General features: G+C 37.0%; 1 protein-coding gene across 1 annotated transcript in view; it reads right to left on the reverse strand.

The window, feature by feature from the left end:
- Positions 1-19,084, reverse strand: part of LOC140231700 (uncharacterized) — an 82,522-nt gene extending 63,438 nt beyond the window's left edge. Inside the window, exons 1-5 of the mRNA XM_072311854.1 lie at positions 19,030-19,084; positions 15,739-15,873; positions 3,254-3,589; positions 1,908-2,021; positions 703-816 (exon numbers count right to left, since the gene is read on the reverse strand). Of these exons, the coding sequence (XP_072167955.1) occupies positions 703-816; positions 1,908-2,021; positions 3,254-3,589; positions 15,739-15,873; positions 19,030-19,084 (754 nt within the window). The remainder of the gene's footprint in view (positions 1-702; positions 817-1,907; positions 2,022-3,253; positions 3,590-15,738; positions 15,874-19,029) is intronic.
- Between the last annotated feature and the right edge of the window lie 6,579 nt (positions 19,085-25,663).

A 25,663-nucleotide genomic window follows, 5' to 3' on the forward strand; every position in this document is an offset into this window, starting at 1 on the left:
ACGAATAGATTAATATATACATATATATATATTCATATATACTTACACATACACAGACACAGTATATATAGATACATTTATATATATATATATATATATATATATATATATCGCTATTGTTAATGGGTTGTTATTTTCAACGAGAGAGTCAAAGTGGAGTTTTGGGAAAAGAAAATAATAAAGTGTTAAATGTATTAAAGGGTTATGAGCAAGGAGAAGGTTATAAGAAAGAAAAAAGATGTGTTTAAGAATAGGAGGGCAAGGTAGATAGAGAGAGGAAAAGATAATGATTTAGTAAGAGGGAAAGAGGAGGAAAAAACAGACGAATGAGACAAAATTGACTTATTAAGGTAGAAATGATGTATGCTCCAGATTTGATATTGCATATTTTAATTTCTTTGTGTATCAAAAGTGTATTCTTTCGTCAATCCGTTCGTGATTATGTAACTATTGTTGAGTGTGTCTTTTATTATGCACGATGTATTTACATGTTTTTCTGTACTGCCCTTTGTCTTTGCCTTGTGTTTTCTGTTAATCCAGGAAGCAAACTAGGCCCTTCATGTCACATTGTTTATTTTTATACGATTCAAAGAATGTTGAACAGCAAATATATGTATATGTATATATATATATATATATATATATATATATCTCATATATGTAGCTATGTTACTATCATCAATTTTTCATAATCATACTTGCCTACTTCACAGTTGAATCCTGTATAACTTGGAGTGCAAGTACAATTGTAGTAATCTTCAAAGTCATTACATGTTCCACCATTTTGGCATGGGTCACTTCGGCATTCGTCTGTGTCTGTAGATAGAGAAGATTAAGAGTTGTAGTCGTATTGCAACAGCTCTTCCCAAATAGAGACTCAGAAACGTCTCTGAATAAGCTTCCCTCCTTATCTTGATTGGTACAACCAATACAATTTCCGAAATAGTGGTATCTTCTTTTAAAGCCAACTTGACCCATTGGTTGTCACTGCTTTCATTACAGAAAGAAAGTGCAATATAACACGCTGAAATAGTGTTTTATTTGTTCATTTGTCATTGTATTTTGTGCACGTGTGGCTCTTTATCATAACGACATAATTTGTCAATGCGAGCGCTGGTATATAGGGATCATTAACTCTTTGGCTCAGTATGAACCCATTTTAGAGTATGGTGTATTTTGAGAAAAATGTAACAAAACTAAAAACTTCCGGGATCATATCTTATCTCTCTCACTCTTTCTTTCATTTGTATTCCGTATTTTGGAAATTTCAAAGATATATTTGATTTAGTGCGGACCTTCCGATACATTTGCGACATCCCCATGGGTGGTTCTCACGCAAATAGAATGAAGGTGAACGTTAAATCAATTTCAGAATACTGCCAAGTACTCTGAACCGGTCCGGATTCAGTTGTCTCGGGAATACTCCCAAACATTCTGGCGAGTTTTGAGTGAGCTAGTTTCACTTCACCACATCACTATTTTCAATTTATTTGAACGTTGGTTTATGATAGTCATGCATATCATTAATAATACCGTCAAATCTATATATTTCTATGGCAAATGATGAAAAAAACCCCTAATGGGTTAAGCAGCAGTAAAGGAGACTTCAAAGCTGTTAACATAAGGAGGACTCAATTATGATTATGTTAACCCTTTTCTACGAGATTACGAAATCCCAGAGACTTTGTATACAGTTATCTAAAGCAAAATTTTCAAGCAAAATATTGGCGGCTGTTGGTATATGACACTGTTGATGTTGCTACCTCTTTTTCGTAAACACATAGAACAATAAATTCCACTACATACAAAAATTCTTTCTAATTTTAAAGAATACGACATTCACTAAACAATCGATATCCCTTACGATTGTGCCAGTAAACAAACAAGTAACAAACGAACAAACTTACCAACACCACAATTGGGTCCCTCGTATCCCGGTAAACACAGACAAGTGTAATCCCTGAGCGAGTCAACGCAAGTCGCTCCATTCTGACAAGGCTGTGATGTGCAGTCATCTCCATCTGCGAGGGATAATGTGTGAGACCACCTGATGTCTCTAACTGTTCATCCAAATATGTCATCCCGTACTACTTGCAAACAAAGAATACTACAAAGCACTTGTGTGTGTGTGTGTGTGTGTGTGTGTGTGTGTGCATGCCTGTGTTGTGCCCCTCTCCAACGTCGGATATCTATTTTATGTCTACTCTTTTGTTTAATGATATAGTATAGTTTTGGTTGAGATGGGGCTCCTTTTTTGTGAGACAATTATACATGAAAAGCTAACAAAACAAGAAATAGCATGCAATTCTAAGAGAAATTCAAAGTAATTTTGATGAAAATCGGTTTTGAAATGGCTGAGATATCCAAAAACAATTATTGGTCACAATGACAGGCGAGATTAACCTTAGATTAGGAGCACAACCAAAACTCTACAATCCCTTTAAAACACGACAATGTTTCGGTGCTTACACGAATAGTCGGATCCGAGACCTTCAAAACGTGAACCAAGAGTGCAGCAGAATAAACTACTAGTAGCTTTGTATATCGATATTGGTCAATTCAACAGAAGAAATTTGCAGATTAAAGTCTACATGACATGAATAATCCTTGTAAATACAAGATTGAAAAAAAAGATAAATCATAGATTTTGATAGATTTATCTATTTTCACCACAGATAGATAATTTGCTGACTATCATTGTTACGCACGTTTTACTATTTCTTTTCTATGATGGATTTTACATGAAATTCTAATTTTTGCCCATGTAATTATAGTGCATTACATCCGATTTGTAATGGAAACCCACTATCTATTTACTGTCCTCTGTTGTTTGATATTCAGTATGAGTCGAAATTGATGATTCTGTAATTGATCTACACAACGATTACAGAAACCAGAGGGACATTACACTAATGAATTAATTCATCTCTTTCCATGCCCCAACACTTTTCTGAAGCAAACCTTCTCACCCCAGACCCTTTCCATAACCCTAACCATATGAAGATCCTGCTCCTAATCCTAACCCAAAATCGTTATTCTACCCCTAAACCTAATCCTAACCCTAATATTTACTCTACCATTATCACTGAGCAGTATTTAGCCGGGAGGTACTTGTCATGGTAAGGTCAGCGAAATACGTCGGAGGAGATAATAGATACTACTGATTCATCGAATGCCTAAATGAATGGGACGTGAATGGTAACATGAGTGGGAGAACAATAGTTGTATGGATAAAGGAATTACGACATCGTACCTGCACTGATCGCTACCGAGTAATTACTGTCTATGTTCCTGTCAGTAAAGGTCCAAATCCATGTGCTAGGTCCACTCAGCGTTACAGTGAAGGTGCCGTTGTCACCGTCAAGTTCCCGCATCAGATCAGCGGGGTCAAACGGAACGTCTCCCGTGCCAATGACGATGAAGTCCTTTTCTCTTTCTATGTTGTTATTGAAGATCGTTACGTTGATGACTGTCGCACCGTGGATACGTATCAGGGTGAAACAAGATTCTCTGCTTGGCAACTGTCCAGTACTGTATGTCGCCGTGTAGTCGTAAATGTTGTTCGTGAAGCTACACTGCGTATCAATCACTGAAACGAAAAAAAAAACAAAAAACAACAACAACATCTAAATACAGAATGAGTAGCATCGAACCTCCGGTGTCGTTGTTCAACTTGGATCTTAGCCATCTGATAACAAGTCAGACGCCAAGCATCAATCTCTCCAATGTAGGGTTTGTAGTCAAATTCAGTTAACGTTGGGAGGACAGGTAACAATGAGGGCAGCAAACAAGTGGTGTAAATAATGTTTGCTCATTCATTCAATTCAATTTCTCCTTCTTTTTTTTCCCTCAAATTTCCACTGAATCATGCAACCTAGTCAAAGAAAGAAGCCCTGTGAACAGAAAATAACGATTATTCAGTATCACATAACGCGCATTTTTTTTTTGGAAATAGATAAGCAATGTATAACTTAGCTAGATATAACTTTGTTCATAAAGCAAGAAAAAAAGAGAGGCGGTGGGTGTTGTATGTACTAGGTGTTACCCCCCCAAAAAATCCCACTTTTGATTCTTAATAGTTCGAAAACTATACATCATAATTAGGACACCGTCACTGGTATGAGTACTAGCTGAATAGTGTACAATTTAGTTAGAGGTGATTTGAAAAATAGAGCAGGAATCAGTTTCGTTAAATACTTGATTAATTTTAAAGTTTGGCCAAAATGAATCCTCTGTACGAAATTGAATTTAAACGAGAACCAATGACGTGTATATGAGTGTGTGCTTGCAATGACCCTGAACAATACAATTCATACAATTCATACATTTATTCTTTATTAGACTCTAACTTTATTAGCTCAGAGTACATTTATATACACTGGTCCTAGATTTTGGAACTCATTAAACTGTGAAATAAAAAAATCCCCTTCTTTGCATTCTTTTAAGCGCAAGTTGAAATCATTTCTGTTCAATCCTCTCTGATATATTTCTTTATTAGTTAGATCTCATCAACCTCAGGGTTCATCATCCATCCACCAATCTTTCGATCACTGACTTCATTATTACGTAATGGATTACGTGGCTTATTATGTAATGGCCATCAAATCCTTACACAGCTGCGTGCAGTACCAGCCCTCTGAAGCACATTCTCAATCACCCCCTGTTCCATTTCCCTAGTTCAGCGTGAAGGCATTCTCTTTTTTTCCTTTCTCCCCCTCCATTCTTTCCGTCTTTTTTTGTCAAGTCGTGTCATGTCTTTTGTATTTCTCCCGTCTTGTTCCGTTCTGTCGTATATTATATCTGTGATAAGTATTTGTAAATAAGTAATTCATAAGTTTGTTCATTTTTTGAGTGGTTCACAACATACAAGCTTGCTTTTTAGTGGACCTCTCAATTCTTTTTTTTTTTCCTCAACTAAAGCATAACTTTGTACTTTTTTGCCAGTATGCATTCTTTTGTTTATCTGTATCATTTATCATTTGCAAAGCTGAATGTCTATGTTTATGATGTAATTCCAAATTTATTATACGTTATGTTTTGTTGAAAAAAAGAAGAATGAAAAATAAATGAATTGAATTGAATTGAATTCAGTAATAAAAATCGTTTCGATATAAAATATTGACAAAATGTAGCAGGTACAGTTCTGAGAAAGCCAGAGGCTTGTTAAAATAGAATGTACCCTTGAAAACAAATCATATACATATTGCAATTTAAACATTAAAATATCAAATGATAAAAGGAGCACAGAGAGAATGAAGCATATTGAAACAAGCACGAAATTGAAATTAACAGAAATTACCAATAACATCAAGGGAACATGGAGAGAATAAAACATACTAAGACAGAGGACAAAACAAAAGAAATAACATCACATGAAGGAAAGCAAACAAAACAGAACGAGTTATAGAACGAGACTACAAAAATACGTGTAAATAGTGCTAGAAGACATTACCGATTGCAGCTCATGTAAAATACATAATAAAAAAATGTAATTCAAATTTCCTATTTTGACTAGAATGAGGAGAAGGCAAGAGCATATCGAAATTTTATATTGAAATTGTTCAGAGGCAGATTTTCCGGAATTCCGGAGTTCCGAATATTAGATCCATGAAACCTTATCGACATGAATACCACGAATACCACCATTACATGCAGAGCTCTGCTGAGGCTTCTGGACTATTCCAAGGCAGATGAATGCTTTATCAATAAATTCATGATGGATACCCCTGGGCACTGCTAAAAAAAAGAAAAAAAAATGTTTAAAAAATAACCACATATTTTCATGTGCTTGCGTATACTACATTTCAGGATAAAACAAAGACTAGCTGTGATAGTGGAATTTCTCATGAATATGTAATAGAGCATTGCAATCCTGGTCATTAGCTGTGTTCAGACGGAGGCAGTTTTGGTCGGAGTAACTTCGGAGGAAGGGTCGGAGGATAGGTCGGAGTAGTGCCCGTCTGAACAAGGTCGTGGTAACTTCCTCCGATCGGAGGAAGTTACCACGACCTCTTCCTCCGAACAAGATACTCCTGAGTTTTCTCAGGAGTATCTCGCTACTACGACTAGCCGGTCGGAGTTAATTGCCCGTGCGGACAAGCCCTCGGAGTATCTATGAACTTACACACCTTACGACCTAGGTAAAACTTTCTGGATCAAATCGCAATGTTGACATTTTGCGAGTACACGTGCAATTTTAACCTAGTCGATCGCGACGAAGAAGCTAACGCTCATGCAGAAGTTTCCATCAACAAAAATGGAGAAGACAAATGACACTGGTAAAAAACAATCGCATGGTCGACGTGCGCGGCGCTACCACTTCCGGAAGTTACACCGACCCTCGCTCATAAATTGGTCGGAGTTTCTTCCCACCACCGCCGTGTGATCACAAGGGTCATGGTAGGATATGCAATAATTTGAATATTAATTACGGTATCGTGCCATAAATTTTTACTCCGACTAGAAATACGTCTGAACACATCTATTGTTCAGGATCATTGCCTTAAAAACGGATCAGATCTGCAGTTTGATTCGGAGAATGTTGATACCCTCTTTGTTTGGATTGAACAGGCGTCCAGAATGAATGTCATTATCGGCGTGATTTATAAAGCCCCAAACACCCAGACAGATGAGTTCATCGACATACTGCGCTTGTGTTTTAGTAAAACAGCACGTAAGAATAAACTATGCTTCTCAATGGAAATTTTAATTTTGATCTCCTTAAAAAGTGATGTCACGGTTGAACTAATGGATTATATAACGCAGGCCTATTTAATTCATTCTGTTTCAGACCAATCATAACCAAATCCTCTCGTGTATCAAATTTCCTGTACATGTATTGGTAACATCCTTACGAATGTAACTGACAAATATTTTTTTTTTTCTGGTGCATACACCGATATTTTCCAATATATCATTTTCCACATTTTCAGTTCACTAATTATGGGTTTAATAGAAATTGTGTGAAAACATCACGTGTTTCCAGACAACTTTGTATTTCATCCCTTATTGAGGAGCTTGTCAGTTGATTTTACGGCTGTAACAAACCAGTCAGATGTTAATACTGCATAATCATGATTATTAGATATTTTTACCAGCGTCTGTAAGAAACATACTAAATCAGGATATAAAAAATTAAGATAAAAACTGGCAGTGAAACATTGGATCACAACTGGTATTCTGCGTTCCATGAATACGAGGCAGAAATTGTATAGGAAGTATTTAAAAGTATTTAAAGCAGTTGTATGACCTCAGACGTTACGTGCGCTTACGTAACAACTTAACCGACGTAATGAGTTTTTCAAGAAAGTTGTATTATGGGAATTCATTGAAACAATTTAAACATAGACGTGGAATGTTCCGAAAAAATTACTCGGTAAAAACGGGAGTAGGGGGAGGGGAAGGGGTGGGGGTAGATACCATTGAACATGACCTCGTCCCAGTTCCAGCAGCTCCCCCCCCCCCCTGAATCGCACGCCAATGGGGTCTTTCGCTGGAGTTTGAAGAACATTTGGAACTTCTCAGGATATATTGGATCTGACCACAAATAATTTGAGTATTTTTTTCATGAGCTGGTGCAGTACTCTGTCAAGTGCATTCGTGTTGATGGCATTGGTTCAACGTCTAGACAGTCAAGTTTCCCATCTGCATTTTAAATGCCGTTCTTATTTTTGTTAGGAATCCGTAAGATCATCCAGATGTTCATGATGATTTAGTAAATAGATCCTTCTTACTCACAAAACACTTCTTCTTATACATGTATATATGCTTTCAGAATTTTGAATTTGTTAAATTCTCTTTAGGCAGACAATAAGGAGAGATAAAAGCGAGTCTAATGATTTTTTTTTCCTACGTACTGGCGTACAGGTCACTTGAATATACACTTATTTTGCCCTTTCTTTATCATCTTTACCATGATAATTTTCTTGTTCGGTATACATATAATCCTTTACTTTGAATTTCGTTTAGAGATTTTTTTTTTTTCTAAAAAGGGGGAAAATGAACTGATTCAAAACAAGGATTAGGTTGGTTTATGTCGAGACTAAGAAAATACATGGTGTACCTTAAGACCCCGCTTACAGTGCAGGGCCGGGCCGAGCCCCGCCTCAATTGCGGTACTTGGCCCCGCAATTTTGTCCGTTTACATTGCCGGGCTCGGCCCGGGCTTTTAATTCAAACCATTCAATATTTTGTCGTAGTGGCGCTCTGCTTGTAAACAAACACTATTATTTACCCTCAGCACTCTGTTATCATTGTGTATGCACAAATGTGTTTCTACGGTGTTTTCTACCACCCCCAATAATTTGTTGTCTGTTTGCCCTGGCACTTACCTCTTTGAACTGTTCAGTGCAATTTTGCCCTCCTATAGACTAGCAACAACCTCATTCCCTACTAACTATACTTATGAAGTTACCTTTGAATTTTTGGCATGCTTTGTTTTATGTATGGCCATCGGACATTTTTACCCGTTTATCATCAGGGTGAATGCTCTCTCACTTGTCTCCCTTTAAAACCAAACAGCAGATGTATTCTTAAGGGTGGGATTTCACGGAGCACGCGAACGATTTGCGAAGGACGCGAATAGCAAAATCCAGCATTCGTATTTTAGTCTGCAAAAGATCGCCAAACGAACATGAGGGTTCGGAAGCGTCGTCCATTGTTCGCGAATGTCGTTTTTACTTCGGCGAGAATTTCAAAAAAGTTTGAAATTTTTTGCGAACCTTTTCCGCACACTTGGTCGTGATTTGCTCGTGAATTGTTCTCGAAAGTGTCTTTAAAGCCTCGTCATATGAGCAAGACCTACGCAAGACACGCGCGATGTTCGCAAAATGTTCGTGAAACCCCAAACAGACTCCGAAACTTTGGAGAATGTCTCGCGTATGTTACGCGAAATCTGCGAAGTTTTTCCGATCATTTTACGACGTAATCGCAAACTGTTCGCGTACCTTTTGAGATAGTCTTGCGAACGTTTAGCGGACGTTTGGGGGATGTATGACCTATACGTTTTCTACAAATAAAAATCGTAACATACGTCTAAACATCAAACAATTATTAACAACTATATATAGTAACACAAGAAATTAAAGACTAGCAAGGAGAAATGAATGTTTGATATAGGATCTACAAAAAAAAAATCGTAGAATACACTTAAAATTAATCTAAAGTATGTAAAATTTCATTTGAACTATAGAGATTATGTGTTGGAGGAACTGTACAAAAAAAAAAAAGATCAAAGGCTTTACTAGTGGAGATATGTCCTAGGAAAAAAATGTAGGCAAGCACACGATAGAGAAATGAGAGAAAAAGAAAGGAGAAATATATAGAGGAAAGAAAAAAATTCAACTCAAGACAGCTTCCACCTCTCCTTGGGTACATTTTCTCCCATGATTATTGAAAATTTTTCGTTGTTCGCATTTCCGTCGCGTGTTCTTCGTCTACGTAACATGCTGTACTTTAGCAATGATACACACGACATTCGCACATACGTCGTGGAAACGTCGCACAAATTGCGCAAGAATAGTTTTCGGCTTCATTGTCGGAAAACATTCGGAGAAAAACTCTTCCGAATGTTGGATTTTGTCATTCGCGTCCTTCGCAAATCGTTCGCGTGCTCCGTGAAATCCCACCCTAAGCAGCTATTTTCTGTTAACAGCCTGTCTTCATATTCACCTGTTTTGTATCATTCACAATGATGAATCAAAATATCACTGTAAACTCGTTAGCACCTTTTATCCTCAGTCATTTGCTGATATGACACCAGAAATTCCAGTAGACAGCGAAGAGGGCGAAGATTCCGACATCGTCACTTTCTTAAATATCATGAATATGCAAACTCCTGAATTAGGACTAGATTTTGACTGTAACGATGCCGCAGTCCAAAATGTATTCACTCACTACCACACAGGGGATGAGCTTATTTCACTCACTCATACCGACGCAAATCAACTCTTTATTTCACATCTTAATATGTGAAATATATTAATATTTCATATAAAATGTAAAAATATAAAAAATATAAAATATAAAAATATCCCCTTCTTTGCATTCTTTTAAGCGCAAGTTTAAATCATTTCTCTTAAATCCTCTCTGATATATTCTTTATTAGTTAGATCTCATCAACCTCAGGGTTCATCATCCATCCACCAATCTTTCGATCACTGGCTTCATTATTGCGTAATAGATTACGTGTTTTATTTTGTAATAGCCATCAAATTCTTGCACAGCTGCGTCCAGTACCAGCCCTCTGAAGCACATTTTCAATCACCCCCTGTTCCATTTCCCTAGTTCAGCGTGTAGGCATTCTCTCTTTTTTCTCTTCTTTTCTCTCTCTCCATTCTTTCCGTCTTTTTTGTCAAGTCGTGTCATGTCTTTTGTATTTCTCCTGTCTTGTTCTGTTCTGTCGTAGTGTGATAAGTATTTGTAAATAAGTAATTCATAAGTTTGTTCATTTTTTGAGTGGTTCACAACATACAAGCTTGCTTTTTAGTGGACCTCTCAGTTCTTTTTTTTTTCTCAACTGAAGCATAACTTTGTACTTTTTTCCAGCATGTTCTTTCGTTTATCTGTATCATTTATCTTTTGCAAAGTCGAATGTTTATATTTATGATGTAATTCCAAATTTATTATGTGTTATGTTTTGTTGGAAAAAAGAAGAATGAAAAATAAATGAATTGAAATTGAATTGAAATATCAGAAGCTTAAATATTTTTTTTAAATAAATTTCTTTCTTTTATGAGCACATTAAAACCCAACTATGATATTATCGGGCTCAGTGAAACTTGGTTAAAGGAGACATCACCCTCTTCGCTGCTTACAATAGATGGTTTTAGACTCATAACAAATAATAGAACATGGAAGAAAGGTGGGGGAGTCGGATTTTATGTGTCACAGAATTTAGACTGTGTCTTCTTGGAAAAATACAGCGTGATGTCAGATACTTTTGAGAGTGTGTTTATCGAGGTCAAAACTTTAAACAAAGATAATATTATAACTGGGGAGATTTATCGACCCCCGAGCTCAAACCCTGCTGAACTTTTAGAGCTATTTCGCTGCCTTATCTCGACCAGTTATTTTGATACTAAGACATGTATTGTCATGGGTGATTTTAATCTCAATCTCCTAAGTTACAGTGATAATCCCTTATGCGCAAATTTCCTTAACCTTATGTTGTCGAAATCATTTATTCCCCTTACAAGAAAACCGACTCGAATAACTGATGATGTATCTACTCTTATTGACAAAATTTTTGTAAATGACTCATTTTCTGACATCACATCTGGCCTAATAGTTTCTGACGTTACTGATCATTTTCCAATTTATGACCTTGTGTCTAATTTTATGACTGCTAATGTTTCTCACACCAACAATCCTGGTATTCGAGCAATGTCTGAATCCAACCTTAATAAACTTAGGGAGAAATGTTCAGAAGATTGGTCCACGGTATGCAGTCAAAACGACATTGATTTAGCCTTTGAAAACTTTATGAATATTTTAATTGTTAATCATAATTCTAGTGTTCCTCTCCAAAGACCGCACCATTCTAATCATTAAAAAGTACCACGACAACTGTGGGTTACAAAATCTCTTCTGAGGTCCATTAACCGCAAGAATAAACTCTTTTATGAATATCGCAAAGATCCATGCCTTTAAACAATTATCGGAACATATTGACATCCTTAATGCGTATAGCTAAGCGAAATTATTTTCCGCGGCAGTTTGTTAAATATAAATCTGATGTGAAGAGTAAGTACGTGGAAGGTGATTAATGAGGCGCTCAAACACAAAAATGATACTGATCCTCCCAAATATATTTCAGCGGACGGCCGCCAGATTAACGACCAGGTCATTATGGCGGAGTCTTTCAATGATTATTTTGTAAGTCTTGGTCCACATCTTGCCGGTAAAATTCTGAAATCGTCAACTATATTTTATAGATATTTAGGTAATAGGAATTCTCAATCAATATTTTTGAACCTATTGTTGAAGAAGAAATTATAGATATCAAGAATTTGAATGATAAAAAAAGTTCAGGATATGATGGAATTACAAATTTTCTTTAAAAAAATGTTTTAAGTGAAATCATTTCTCCTCTTACATACATTCTTAATCAATCTTTAAAAATGGCAAAGTCCCCAATAAGATGAAAGTCGCAAAAGTTGTCCCTGTCTTTAAGAAGGGACAAAAAGATTTGGTGAATAACTACCGACCAATTTCTTTATTGACTTCAATCTATAAAATTCTTGAAAGGTTGGTTTACATGCGATTATTAAAATTTCTCACAAATCATAATATTTTATCAGATTCTCAGTTTGGTTTCAGAAAACATTACAACACAACCCATGCTTTACTTACTTTTATAGACAAGGTAGCTCATGCTATAGATAATTTTGAACATACGATTAGAGTCTTTCTTGATTTTTCTAAAGCTTTCGATACGATGGATCATGACATTTTGTTTTATAAACTGTGTCATTATGAAATCCGCGGGACGCCCTTAGAATGGTTTAAGAGTTCTTTAACAGATAGAAAGCAATTTGTTAATATTAACGGTCATGATTCGCAATTAAAACCTATTTCATGTGGAGTCCCACAGGGCTCCCTCTTGGGCCCACTTTCATTTATTTTATTACATAAACGATCTTCAAAAATCATCGCAAATTTTATCATTCATTTGTTTTGCCGATGACACAAGCTTGGTTTTTTTTTTTCACATCGAGACCCTAATACATTAATTAATTATGATGAATATTGAGTTCAGGTCTGTGCAATCCTGGATCTATGCGAACAAATTATCCCTGAATATAGAAAAAACTCATTATATGGTATTTAGTAATCCTTTGAATGTTGTCCCACATGATATCAAAATAAATGATCTATGCTTAAAGCAGGTTAATAACACAAAGTTTTTAGGGCTGTGGATTGACCGAAAATTATCCTGGAAAACTCACATTAATTTTGTAAGTAAAATTTTGTCCAGAAATATCGGAATTTTGAATAAGCTTAAACATTTCTTCCCTGTTTATATCTTGCAGAGGATATATTCTTCTTTAATATCTCCACATTTTAATTATGGGATTTTGGCGTGGGGAAATGCAATTCACTCATTATTAGATTCCCTTCTCCGTATTCAAAAGCGTGCAATAAGAATCATAAACCACGCCGGATATTTTGCTCATACCAACTGCTTTTTTCATGAAAACAGAATTATGAAAATTCCAGACCTATTTTATTATAATCTCGGAATTTGCATGTATAAACTAACAACTAATGAATTACCATCTGTCTTTATCCACATGTTCAAAAGGAATTGCTCTATTCACTGTTATCCCACTCGCCAGAGTGACGCCTATCACCTTCCCGTACTCGCACTATTTTTGCAAAGAAAACAATCATATTTACTGGACCCAGATATTGGAATGACTTCCCTCAAGATATTACTTCTCCATTATCTTTATTCACCTTTAAACCCAAATTAAAACAGCTATTACTTAGTGGATACACACTACCAAGCTTTTAGTAACTTTTCTAAAATACTCCCAGTCCTTTGTCTTTGTCCGCAGCACCAAGTTATTCAATGGTACCGATACATCAAATATTATGGCATTCTTTTTCAAACACTGCGAGATCCGTATACAGTCTGGTTTGAGCGATATCCATGTGGTTCATTAGTTTATTCTTTAAATCGATTTTTGTCCTGGTATAATTTTAGTTGGTCAATTTATAAACATATCCGTTCTCCGTATAATTATATGCTTATGAATTCGGGAACCTTCAGTTTTGCAAGCGTTATAGATTTTATGTAGGCCCCATCATATTTCTGATATTTACTTGTGACATCTTCAGTGTAATTATGATATGACCATATATACATTTGTGTTAAGTATGTTTTTTTTCAATCTTCAATCAAAAGACATGATTGTATATTTATTATTTTGTATTCTTCTTTTATTGTTAATCATTTTGTATAACCTCATCATTGAGAAAGTGGACATATGAAATAAATTTGAACTGAACTGAACTGAATTTGGAGGGCGCCGGTCGCAATTTACCCTTTTATTTTGTGTTATCTTCACACAAGCTTTGCCTGTAATATCATTTGTTTATCATATTATCAATCTGCAAACTCCAAATTACAATCATCTTGGAAATATAAAATGCGATACCAATATATGTATCCATTCCAAGCAATGCGTCATAGGTTTTATATATTTGTTGATATTGTAAAGAAAAGCGCCCCCATGTGTTGACCTTGAGAAATTTGAACCATAACAAATAGTGAAGGTTGACCTGCTCTTCCTTTGTGGTAAATATGAAAATTATTGATACAAAATAAGAAGATATATACTGGGGATAAAGAAATAAACAGAAAAAAAAAACATGATTTTAGCCTATTTCCTATGTATTTCTTCATATTTTGGCAAAAATGCGCCCTCAGTGGATGGCCTTGAGAAATTTCAAATGTTGGGTCATGTAGAGTACAAGTTGCTCTACCCATGTGCCAAATATGACGGTCATACATCATATAATAAAGAAGTTCTAGGGGGGGGGGCACAATGTGCCCCCCCCCCCCCCCTTTGGGCCTGGAAGGGGTCAAAATAGCTTGGGCTTTATAGGGTTAAACTATACTAGTTTTCGACGTTGAGGGCGTTAATATCATGAATAGCGAAATAGTACGGGCAGAGGGTCTGGAAGCCAGACTAAATTTGGTACCACATTTGGCCCAGGTTACGTTTACAGTGAGAAAAGGCGGACGAGCCCGGCCTTTTCTCACTGTAAACGCAAACTGGGCCAAATGCGGTACCAAATTGCGACCGGCGCGCTCCCAATAATAGTCGTTTGTTTACAAGCAGAGCGCCACTACAACAAAATATTAAAAAGTTTGAATTAAAAGCCCGGGCCGAGCCCGGCACTGTAAACGGCCAAATTGCGGGGCCAAGTACCGCAATTGAGGCCGGGCTCGGCCTCGGCTCGGCCCGGCCCTGCACTGTAAACGGGGTCTAAGTCCTACCTAAACTAAGGAGCGGAGTTTTATGTTCTGATATGATAATGATTTGTACAGCAAAGTACGGTATAGTTCAGTTTATAGAGTAAAATATAAGATGGTGTGTAGAGTACAGCTTAATCCACATAGCCATATCAAGATGGTACAGAAGAGTACAATGTCTGATTACAATTCCTTAATGTGCACATTACAAAATAATGGCATGTTAATAGCAGTGTGTCTTGAGCGGAGAATGTAAATACAAATCAAGATATCGATCATCATAAGAAAAAAAAAATCCCCCAAAAGGTACAGGGGTTATTTTCATTGTCAACTGTGATTTTTTGTGTTGTAGAACTTATCATTACATTAACAAATATACACCAGTGGAATGATGCCTGGGACAGTTTTCTTAAAGACTGAACTTACGATTGATCATACGATTGATGCATTAAAAAATCCTCCATCTGCTCATACACCTGTGCGTTAAATCAAGCGTAAGTATCGTCATGACATAGACTTGCCAGCAATATTGATCTTACGCTCGATTCATCGAGAACTTTTTATGCAACCGGACTCATTATGTTTAGAATTTACATGCAAACTGAATGACTGAGAGTTATATCACACAAAACAAACAAAAACAAACAAACAAACAAATAAACACACACAAAAAACAACAACAACCAGCAGATGCATCATGTTCTTAGGAAATTGATGCAGCAAAATACATCGCGAATGAGGCACAACAATCTAACCAAGATTATTTGGGATTCCCTGGTTGTCATTATCGCAGTTCGTTCCGTACGTGTCTCCCTGACACAGACAGGTATAGTATCCGTAGGGTCCATCTAAGCACTGGGCACCGCCTGCACAGGGCGATGAGTCGCATTCTGAAATGAAAAACCAACGGGAAAAACATAACACTACATCCTAGAGAATCAGTATGTTATATATTTTGATTCCGTGATGTAAAAGGGTAAAAGCCACGATACCAAAGGATTTTATGTTATTTGTTGCACTACGATGATGTACAGAGATTGCATGACCTTGTTCATCACGTTTTTATTTCCGCTTTGACCAATTATAACAGTTGCAACGTTTAGTGACACAAATGGTCACAGTTGTAGAATTGGTGATAGCCCTAGAAACAATTCATTGTATTGAATCAGATTTAACACTAGTACGATACAATAACATGGTAAACATGTGGTAAAAATAATAGTAAGAATGAAAATGATGATGATAATAACAAATATTATAGTAATGATACTATTACTACTACTAATACTACTACTACTACTAATTGGAGTTTCATTGGTAGACCGGACGGAGGTTCGTGTGAAGGGAGTGATTCTAAAAAGTACTGAGAGAAAAAAAAAATCCAACGTGCTAAAACTTACCATTTTGTGCAGACACAGCGCAGAAGCTTAGCGCCACACAAAACAAGGACAAAAGCGCCAACTTCATGGCGGATTTCTCCCTTTTCTCTGACCGAAGGAATGGCTTGAGAAACTGTTGGAAACGAATACACCGAGCAACTTGACTTCAACTGATATGATCCTTTGGCCCAAACGTTACCTATTGTTAATGTGTTGAACTGCGCCGTCTCTACTGAAGATTGTTGTTTCTCATTCTCTGTCGTTCTTCATCACAGAATACACCCCAAGCCCGTGTTACACCTAGGCCCGAAGTTTATCTTTTTTTTTTCCAATATTGATCCACCCAACAACGATCAGCCAATCACAGGCTTGCCATTGTGACGTGTAATTCGTAATGGAGATCCATTGTTAGCAGCAGATATCTATTATTTGATCTGCATACTTGTAGGCCTCTCCCTAACCTTGTCCTTTATCAAATATGACCTCAATTACAAGGGAGATGCGGATCATTGAATTAATTCAGAATATCTGGCAGCTTTGAAACCTAATGTGCATAACAATGACGATGTATATTATTTGTTCGTATCTGAGTGTACCGAGCCTTTCTGAGCAGGTCTATTGACGGAATGTTTTCTTTTTCCTGTTTCATAATTATTTTGAAACCAAATACCACTCCTGCTCATGGATGTCTTTATATAATGAAGACATATTTTCACAACTCTTATGAGGGGAGGGCAAGGCAGCTCGAAAGCAAAACATGTAACGTCCTAGATGAGGCTAATTAATTACGACAGAGGGGCGAGGGAGATGGGTGGAATGATCATTGTATTGATGAAATAAGAACGGCTACTTAACGTTGAATCGAACATGGCTAGTATCCCGTGTTTGTTTCCCAATCTGCTGGTGTTCGGGTTTTAACATATCTTTACTTGGGGTCATCCCACTAGACCGACACCCACGATTCATACAGTCCACGAGTTCGACATTGAAAACAGGTCCATGACCATACAGCCCACGAGTCATACAGCCCATGACTTCGACATAAGGCAAATAAAGCCCATGAGTACGACACGAGGTAAAAACAGCTGAGGAGTTCGACAGACACAACACGTCGTGGGCCTTGTTAGCTTAGTGTGGAACTCATGTATGACTCGTGAGCTGTATGACTCGTAGGCTGTATGACTCGTGGGTGTCAGTCTCGTGATGTGCACACCTTTGCTTGTGGGGGCGATGAAACACACTGGGAAACGCCCGGGCCTCTTGTAAAGTGTCTGACAGGGTTTGATACTTGTTTAATGGTCTAGCAATTACAATGGCAGGTCATAACGTTGATCTTGTATGTTATATTTATGTATGTATATACATATATATATATATATATATATATATATATATATACAACATACAAGATCAACGATCGGAAGACATGTCATCATCATCATCATCATCATCATCATCATCATCATCATCATCATCATTATCACCATCATCATCACCATCAACAGTTTTCTGTATAATCGGCGTTACATTATCATAATTCTTTGTCACTATTCTCATCGTTACTGAACCTGCCACGTAACTATAATCCTGCTGTTATGCCGCAGGCAAAACTTCCGTACAAGACGATTTTACTTTCAAAGAGAAACATTACATTCTCAGATATTCTATCGATTGGCAAGCAATTAGATATCTGCCAATATGAGAGAAAGTAAGCATAAATAGAGAGAGACTATAATTATGGACGCCAGTAGGAATCACTTGGGACATGAAGGATTTTAGATATAGTGGACTATACGCCTCAAAGACAGCTCTGACGCGTCGTGTATATTACATTCCACACGTTGACTTTATCATTACACAAATCTCAGTATGTTTCATATCTAGATTAATAAATGTTGACCATTAAAAATTAATTAAAAATATCATGATATCAGTGTGTTTCCTTTGGGATGCGATGGGGTCGGTTTTGTAAACACATCGGCAAACATGTTTACGAGCTGCTGCTCCTATTTGCTCATATGAGCTCATAGGTCTACCTGCTCTTTCCTTGTGAAATAGTGGCAAAAGAGGTTACACTTATCATGTCTTTCTGCGCCAGGAGAACTATATACTGTGTGACAAACGCGGCGTATTTCAATTGTTGAAAACTCTATTATCAGTATAATTATTGTTGTTTTTATTGTTATTATCATTATTGTTTATAATTATTATTATTATTATTATTATCATTATTATCTTTATGTTTTTATTTTTATCATTATTATTATCATCACCATCATCGTCATCATTATTACTATCATTATTTTCATCATCACAATTATCATTATCACAATTACCTATATTAGATATTGATGTCTGTTTGTTAAGAGATACATTAAAACAGAAAGTCATGAAAATTGTTCCAAGCGAGACACAAGAAAATGAAGGACGAAGTTAATAATCATGTCATTTCTTGACAACCAAACTGTCGAAATATCACTGACTTTGGGGCAAACAGGTTGCTATTAGCCACGATAGATCACAAATATTGATATAGCACTAATCGTCAAATTCGGGGGTCAAAATTTGATCCATAATACAACTGGATCACAATCAATAAAATAAAGTGATACTTTCACGTCAGTCTTATGCACTGTCTAAAAGGGCCATTAAACCATGTTCACTGACCAACTCTCAAGTCTCTGATCTTGTCTACACAGCTTTCGTGGAATGGAACACCCATGGTGTTACAAGCTGACGAAAGACCTTGCAGCTGTATCGCCTATATAAAGACTAGTGATTCCAAAATGAGCTTCAATTGGAACTAAAGTAATAATCACATGTTAAAAAGAACACAAGCTTTGTAAACGCAAAACCCAGCCATTCCCGTTCAGCATAATTGTGTAACAAATTAATTATTTTCACAGTGTCTTTTGGTTACGTGACACCAGAATATGCCAGAAAATTGGTTAAAAAAAGCACTTCAGTCTCCCCACAATAACTTTGAACTTGGACTATCCGTGACAGCGCAAGCTTGTTGCCGTGTGTGCATCAAATAGAAGGTGGGGCTGAGAAAATCAGGGCAACTAGAATGTGACCGGCATTGTTTCTTTTGTTTACCCACGCACTCGTAATTTTCATTGAACCACAGCCAAGAGGATTTTATCTTTGTAAAGCTCCATAGTTCTTTTGTCACGGCAGTACAATCATATCAGCGTCATTTCAGCCGCACTTCATGCTTGGTTTAACAGCTATGGTAGATTTTGTGCCTCCGTATTCCACAATAGGCCTACACAGTTTTTTCGCCTAAGATATGGGCACAAACATCCCGTGTGGGCATACACTGTTTTACTAATGCCACACAGTTTTCTCCTACGAACAGGCACACGGAAACGTTTCGAATAGCCACAGAAGCAAGATATCTGTTTTCAAATAATTTCACAACTTTGGCAGCAAAATGACTTTCCAACATTATTTGCAACTCAAAAAGGTGTTTCTAGCCCTTCAACCACCTTCGGAGCTTACTATTTTCCATACAATATTCTTATCTTTCCTAAAGCATGAAAATGGAGTAGCAAATTCATTTTTGGTTATTTGTTAACCTCATTAGACCATTTTTGTTTTTGAATGCTGCTTCACCTTGACCGAAAACTGGTGATGTTCTTCTCACTATATAGTCATGAATTATCAGCGCCTGAAACTATAACACAAATCATGCCCATGCTTCCTTTCACACTTCATGAATTAATTCTCATCAAATATGATAACTATGACGAAAGCATAGAAACAGTTAGGGGATGAAACACACGAGGCATCATGACGAAACCCTAATTCTGACTGTAAGAGTTTGAACATACCATATAATGGTCATTCGTCACCGTGAGGCAGGAACACTCTAACAGTCATCTGATGCGGTGAAAAAGACAACAAAATAGTTTTGTCTTTTACTTAGCTGAAGTGTCTGGGCGAAGATTGTTTTAATATGACAATAGTTTCTTCATTGTTTGAAGACAAACAAGACCCTCTGTTCACTAGACATTTGTTCAGAGTATACCATGAACCACACCCGTTTCTGCAAATGTTGTGGTTATTACTAAATGCATCCTATTTTTTGTGTTAATTGGAAACAATGTTCAATAATGCCTCGGTATAGAGTTTCAGGTTTATCGATGAAGAAGTCTACAACAAAAGCTCGAACTCTGGGAGTTCAAAAGATAATTTGTTATCTAAAACACTCCCACGGAGCCTATTTTTTTTCACTTTCTTATTATGAAAACGAACGACCTTAATAGACACCATTCATATGCAGCCAAACGCAAAGAACGTGGCAACTACTGCTATTCATCCGTGGAGGCAAGGAATTTGCGTGGGTCTTAGCCCTATTTATGTCACGTTAATGGCATAAATTCAGAGGTATCTGGCTGAAAGAAAAAAAATCGAGAATAATTAGTCTCCCAGTTATTTGCCGTTGGTAGTCATAATGTGCTTGATTTTAGTGACCCATTTTCGTTTTCTAAAGCTTGCAAATAGTTTTATACATAACTTTGCACTCCATTCTTTCTTTTTAACTAACTAGCAATTTCTTCTTCTTTTTTTTTTCCACAGCAGTTGAATTTCATGGGAGGGAAGGATCAAATGCATGGAAGTGTATACACATACATATTATTCAAATCTTGCACGAGATGGTGCAGAAATTTTGACAGAGTGAATGAGTGGGACAGTATCTTTTTTTTTCCGGAAAACCATGCAGGGAAAGAATACATCCCACTTCCCAATGGGTGCAAACTCAATCCCTCTCTCTTTTATTTTCATAAAAGAATAAAAAAGAAAAAAAAAAGAAAAATACAGTTACACCCGGACGAGGAATATGTGAGATTTCAGTAATTATGGTGACAATGAGATGGCAGCAGTGGTCACATAATCAAGATGGTTGACAATGTACAAATCACTTGGTAACGTTTACAACAGATGAAATGTGCATTGTCAGTTGTGTTCTCCCTATGGTAACGAACTGAATCGCATTACCATTTCCTTACAACCTTCACACGGTCTCCTTATGAGGGTCATCCCACGAGACGGACACCCACAAATTCGACAAAAAAGGTCCATGGGCCATACAGCCCACGAGTCATGCAGACCACAAGTTCGATACTGGGCAAGTAAGACCCGTGAGTTCGACACTAGGTAAAAAAACAGGTCACTAGTTCGACATTACAACACGGGCCTAAATGTGTCGATGTCGTGGTTCTTGTTTGCTTATTATCGAACTTGTGGGCTGCATGACTCGTGGGCTGTATTATTCGTGAGCTGTATGATTCACGAGTGTCGAACTCGTGCTCTGACGTATACCCGCTGTGACTAACATGCAGCCCTGCCAAAGACATGGTTGGGAAATTTCAGTAAACACACAATTTTCTATCGATGGGTTTGCTGGCATGTTTCTCTTGCAGATTGTTTTTACTTCGGATTGCTTCACACCTTAAGGCAGCAATGTTAATCATTGAATCAAAACAAGAAAAGAGTTCTTCGGCAGAGGAGGGGATTGGAATGATAACTATTATCCGACGTGTAAACGTATAAATTCCTAACCCTCCCTTAAGTTCATGGAAGAGTCATCGCCTTTTCATTCCTTCGCATTTATTTGGAAAGCCAGGAGAACTTAAAATTGAGTACTAATGCTCCTGGTAAATTATAAATGCCAATTATTAGGAAACTGCGTCAAATGTTACAGATTTAGAATGAAAGTCCTCCTCAGGCTCAAATGGACTAGAATAGGATTATTTTTAATCAGTAGTAGACTGAAAATGACAAAGGTACACAAATTTAAGTTACACACGTTTTCATAAAAAGTGATGTCGTGAAATTATTAGACCCATAAGTTTCATTACCAAACAATGTAAATATGAATTCATTTCTACCGTAGGAAATAAGAATGTTAATCTTTCGTCTAAATCACTGTAGTAATGCGATAATCGCTTATGACTAATTTTATTTGGGAAAGTAATGAAATACCGGGAAAATTCATTTTCATATTAACAATCATTCGGAATAACTAATATTGGGAATAGCGGTCTGCAACGACCACAGCGTCGACTCTCTATCTTTGCATAAAATTATAAGGTTGTGACTAATAATCACAATTTTGGTTAAGGCATCTAAACTTTCACAACTGTTTATATCCTAAGAACACATGATACAAGAACGATAAGCTGATGTATTCGCGGGGTTAACCAAAATAATAATGAGTCGGAAGTGCGGCTCTGAAATTAAGCTTACAAATGAAGTAATAAATAGCTGGTAATTAGTGAAGATCTTGTCCTTGGCTCTCAGTAAAGTTCGGGGAGACTTAAGAATCCAATATTTCCTTGACCATTCACATTCTTCAGTACTTAAATTTTTCTCTCACTCTCGTTCTCTAATTTCTCTCTGATCATTCATTACGGGTGCACGTCGCGAGACCGACACCCACGAGTCATACAGCCCACGAGTCATACAGCTCACAAGTCATAAAGCCCATGATATATACAGCTCACGAGTCATACAGCCCATCAGTTCGACACTAAGGTAACAAAGGCCACGAGACCGACACATTAAGCACCGTGTTTATCTGTCGAATTCGTGGACTGTTTTTACGTAGTGTCGAAATCATGGGCTGTATGACTCGTGAGCTGTATGACTCATGGACCTTTTATCAATATCGAACTAATGGGCTGTATGACTCGTGGGTGTGGGTCTAGTGGGATGATCAGGTATAATTTTACTGGAAAATGAACGTCACATTGAGTGAATACAACAATATTAGCAGAAGACATCAGTGAAAGTTTGATGGAAATCGGACAGTTTAAAAGTAATGCATTTTAAAAGCTTCCTTGCAGCCATCGCTGTATAAGAAGACTACTTCAGTTCGAGACGTCACGTAAGGAAAACAATGATAAAAAATCAAAGATATTCGACATGATTTCTTTTGTTAAATTGAAAGAGCAGATTTCTTTGACTTATTCTTGACATTATGTGGAGCAATGTTATCATTTCCCGATTTCTGAAAGAGGCAATCAAAGTATAGTACTTTCCTTGAGTTAGAAAATGAAAATAGGGATTTTTAATATCTTCTTTATGTCGTTGACCATACGTGACGTAACAAACTGTTGCTGTCTTCTCACCAAGAGATGAGAGCACAAATCCCCACCTTTTTAAAGGATTGTCTGATTTTTATAAACCTTTTACCCATGTGTTCTACTATGCTGCATTCACTCAATAACTTTATTGGGTTTCATATTCCTTTTAACTCTTAATGTAGTCTCTTTACTCACCTTTCTGTACATCATCAGTATAATACTTTGCCAGATAATATACATTATCTCTTCTTTTGTTCCGATATCACTGCCTGTAAAGAACACCATGGTCCACAGCGTGAAACACAATGCGACACAGTGTGAAACCTCTTCATGCTGGTAACGTGAATACATTGTGAATCATCATTTACAATGTGAAATGTAACATTATTATGCGAGCACTCTGTGACAAACCCCGCCCGAGTGTGAAATCATGTTTCATTTTGTATTCTGTTAATTTCGAGCGTTTTCACAATGCTGACAACGTGAACACATAGTGAACACACTGTACGACACTGTGTTTTTTCCAGCAGGAAAATGTGGAATGACGTTCTCTTGATGAGCGAAGGCACGTGACTCCGGCACTAACGGCTTTACGCGGCTTTATGTCCCTCCCAAATACATTAGGCGCAGTTAGATTGGCAAAAGATCGAGAAGTTAAGATGGCGAAGTCTTCGCGATCATTTGTCTTCCGGTCTCACTGGCAAACGATAGAGACGTTTCGTGGGAAGATTGGCAAAACTTCGAGATCTCATGAAGATCGCGATCTTAAACTTCGTGATCTTTTGCCAGTCTGACCGCGCCTATAAGGTAACGAAGTTTAAATAGGTCCCTACCCTGTAGAAGGGCACCACAGTGGTTGCCTGCTGTCGGAATGGAACCAATGACCTTATCGTTTCTTTCATTATACCTCTGTACATGAATTCTGTCTGTATTCTAGATTTGTCGGGTCCCGTTTCCCACGTTTCGCTTTGTTTTAACTTGCAATGGTATAAATTTTATGATATAGGTTTTTACCTTCTGTTTCGTAAGTTCGTTTGTGAACTTGATACGGTTGCGGTCATTCAATTTCGAGGGCTTTAGCCATACTCGACCATTTTGTCGTTCAAGTGTATCTTCGACCAGTCGATGTATATACCCGTCAATCAAAACTAAGATGCCATTTAAATTCGTAAAACATAATCCAACTTCTCGAAGGGGGGGGGGGGGGTTCACCGCGATAGACGGGGATGGCGCTATCCCATCATTCAATTTCGTTTTGGGGAAACCTGTTTAACACTGAGTAATCAAATTAGCATGATAGTATTCTGGTCTCATCGTATAATCTTTATTAAACATAATCATGTGTTTTCATTCCTTGTTTATGGTTTAAACACTCATCGTGACTATGTAATTTCTCTGTTTTCAGGATTATTATTATTATTTTATTTTTTTTTTTTGCAGAGGGACATGCATTTATTTTTACAAACTTCATGAAATCGCAATCCAGCGTTATCATATTCACTCACATTTACAATAAATGCTCATTTTATTTTGATGTGAAAACCAGTATGCAGGGTGATTTGGCTATGATATAGGGCCTATACATTAATAAGACGTAGAACCTATGTATTGTTGGAAAAGTACCACACTTGTCTTTATCTTGTTTCTTCCATCGGGGATCGGGTGCATGTAATATTAAGCACATCATGATAATTATTGCTTTAATACAGTCTTGATCTAAGAGAAATTCATCTCCCTTTAATTGGCTATCTATTTCTTCTGATGGTCGAGACCTCTCGGAGGTAGGTTTGGGTGTGTCAATAAACCAACGATTAGTGACATTATTATATTCACATACATTATGTTCTCTGGGGCGATGGAGTCAATCAATGTTATGACTTCTGACATATAATTGTTTGTCATGTTCTCGCCACTCTGTCCATGTCTGTCCCGCTTTCTTCTGCAGCTACCTGGTGGCCAACCTTTTGCTTGTAGATTGAATGAACTTACCTCAAATGCTCCAAAAGACGCTCCATCGCATCAAAATCCGAAGAATTTGAATGCTCTCAACTAGCATTGTAATTTGAATAATGTATAGTGCTAAATTGTTTAACCGAAGCGCAAAATTTAATGATCGACAGCAAAGCTGAATGACTATCTTCAAGGCGATGTTTAGTTGAATGACCGGATTATCGAACTGATATGACAACGTTCGCAAAAGCCTATAA

The sequence above is a fragment of the Diadema setosum genome, chromosome 8, assembly GCF_964275005.1.
Source record: "Diadema setosum chromosome 8, eeDiaSeto1, whole genome shotgun sequence".
Taxonomy (NCBI): Eukaryota; Metazoa; Echinodermata; class Echinoidea; order Diadematoida; family Diadematidae; genus Diadema; species Diadema setosum.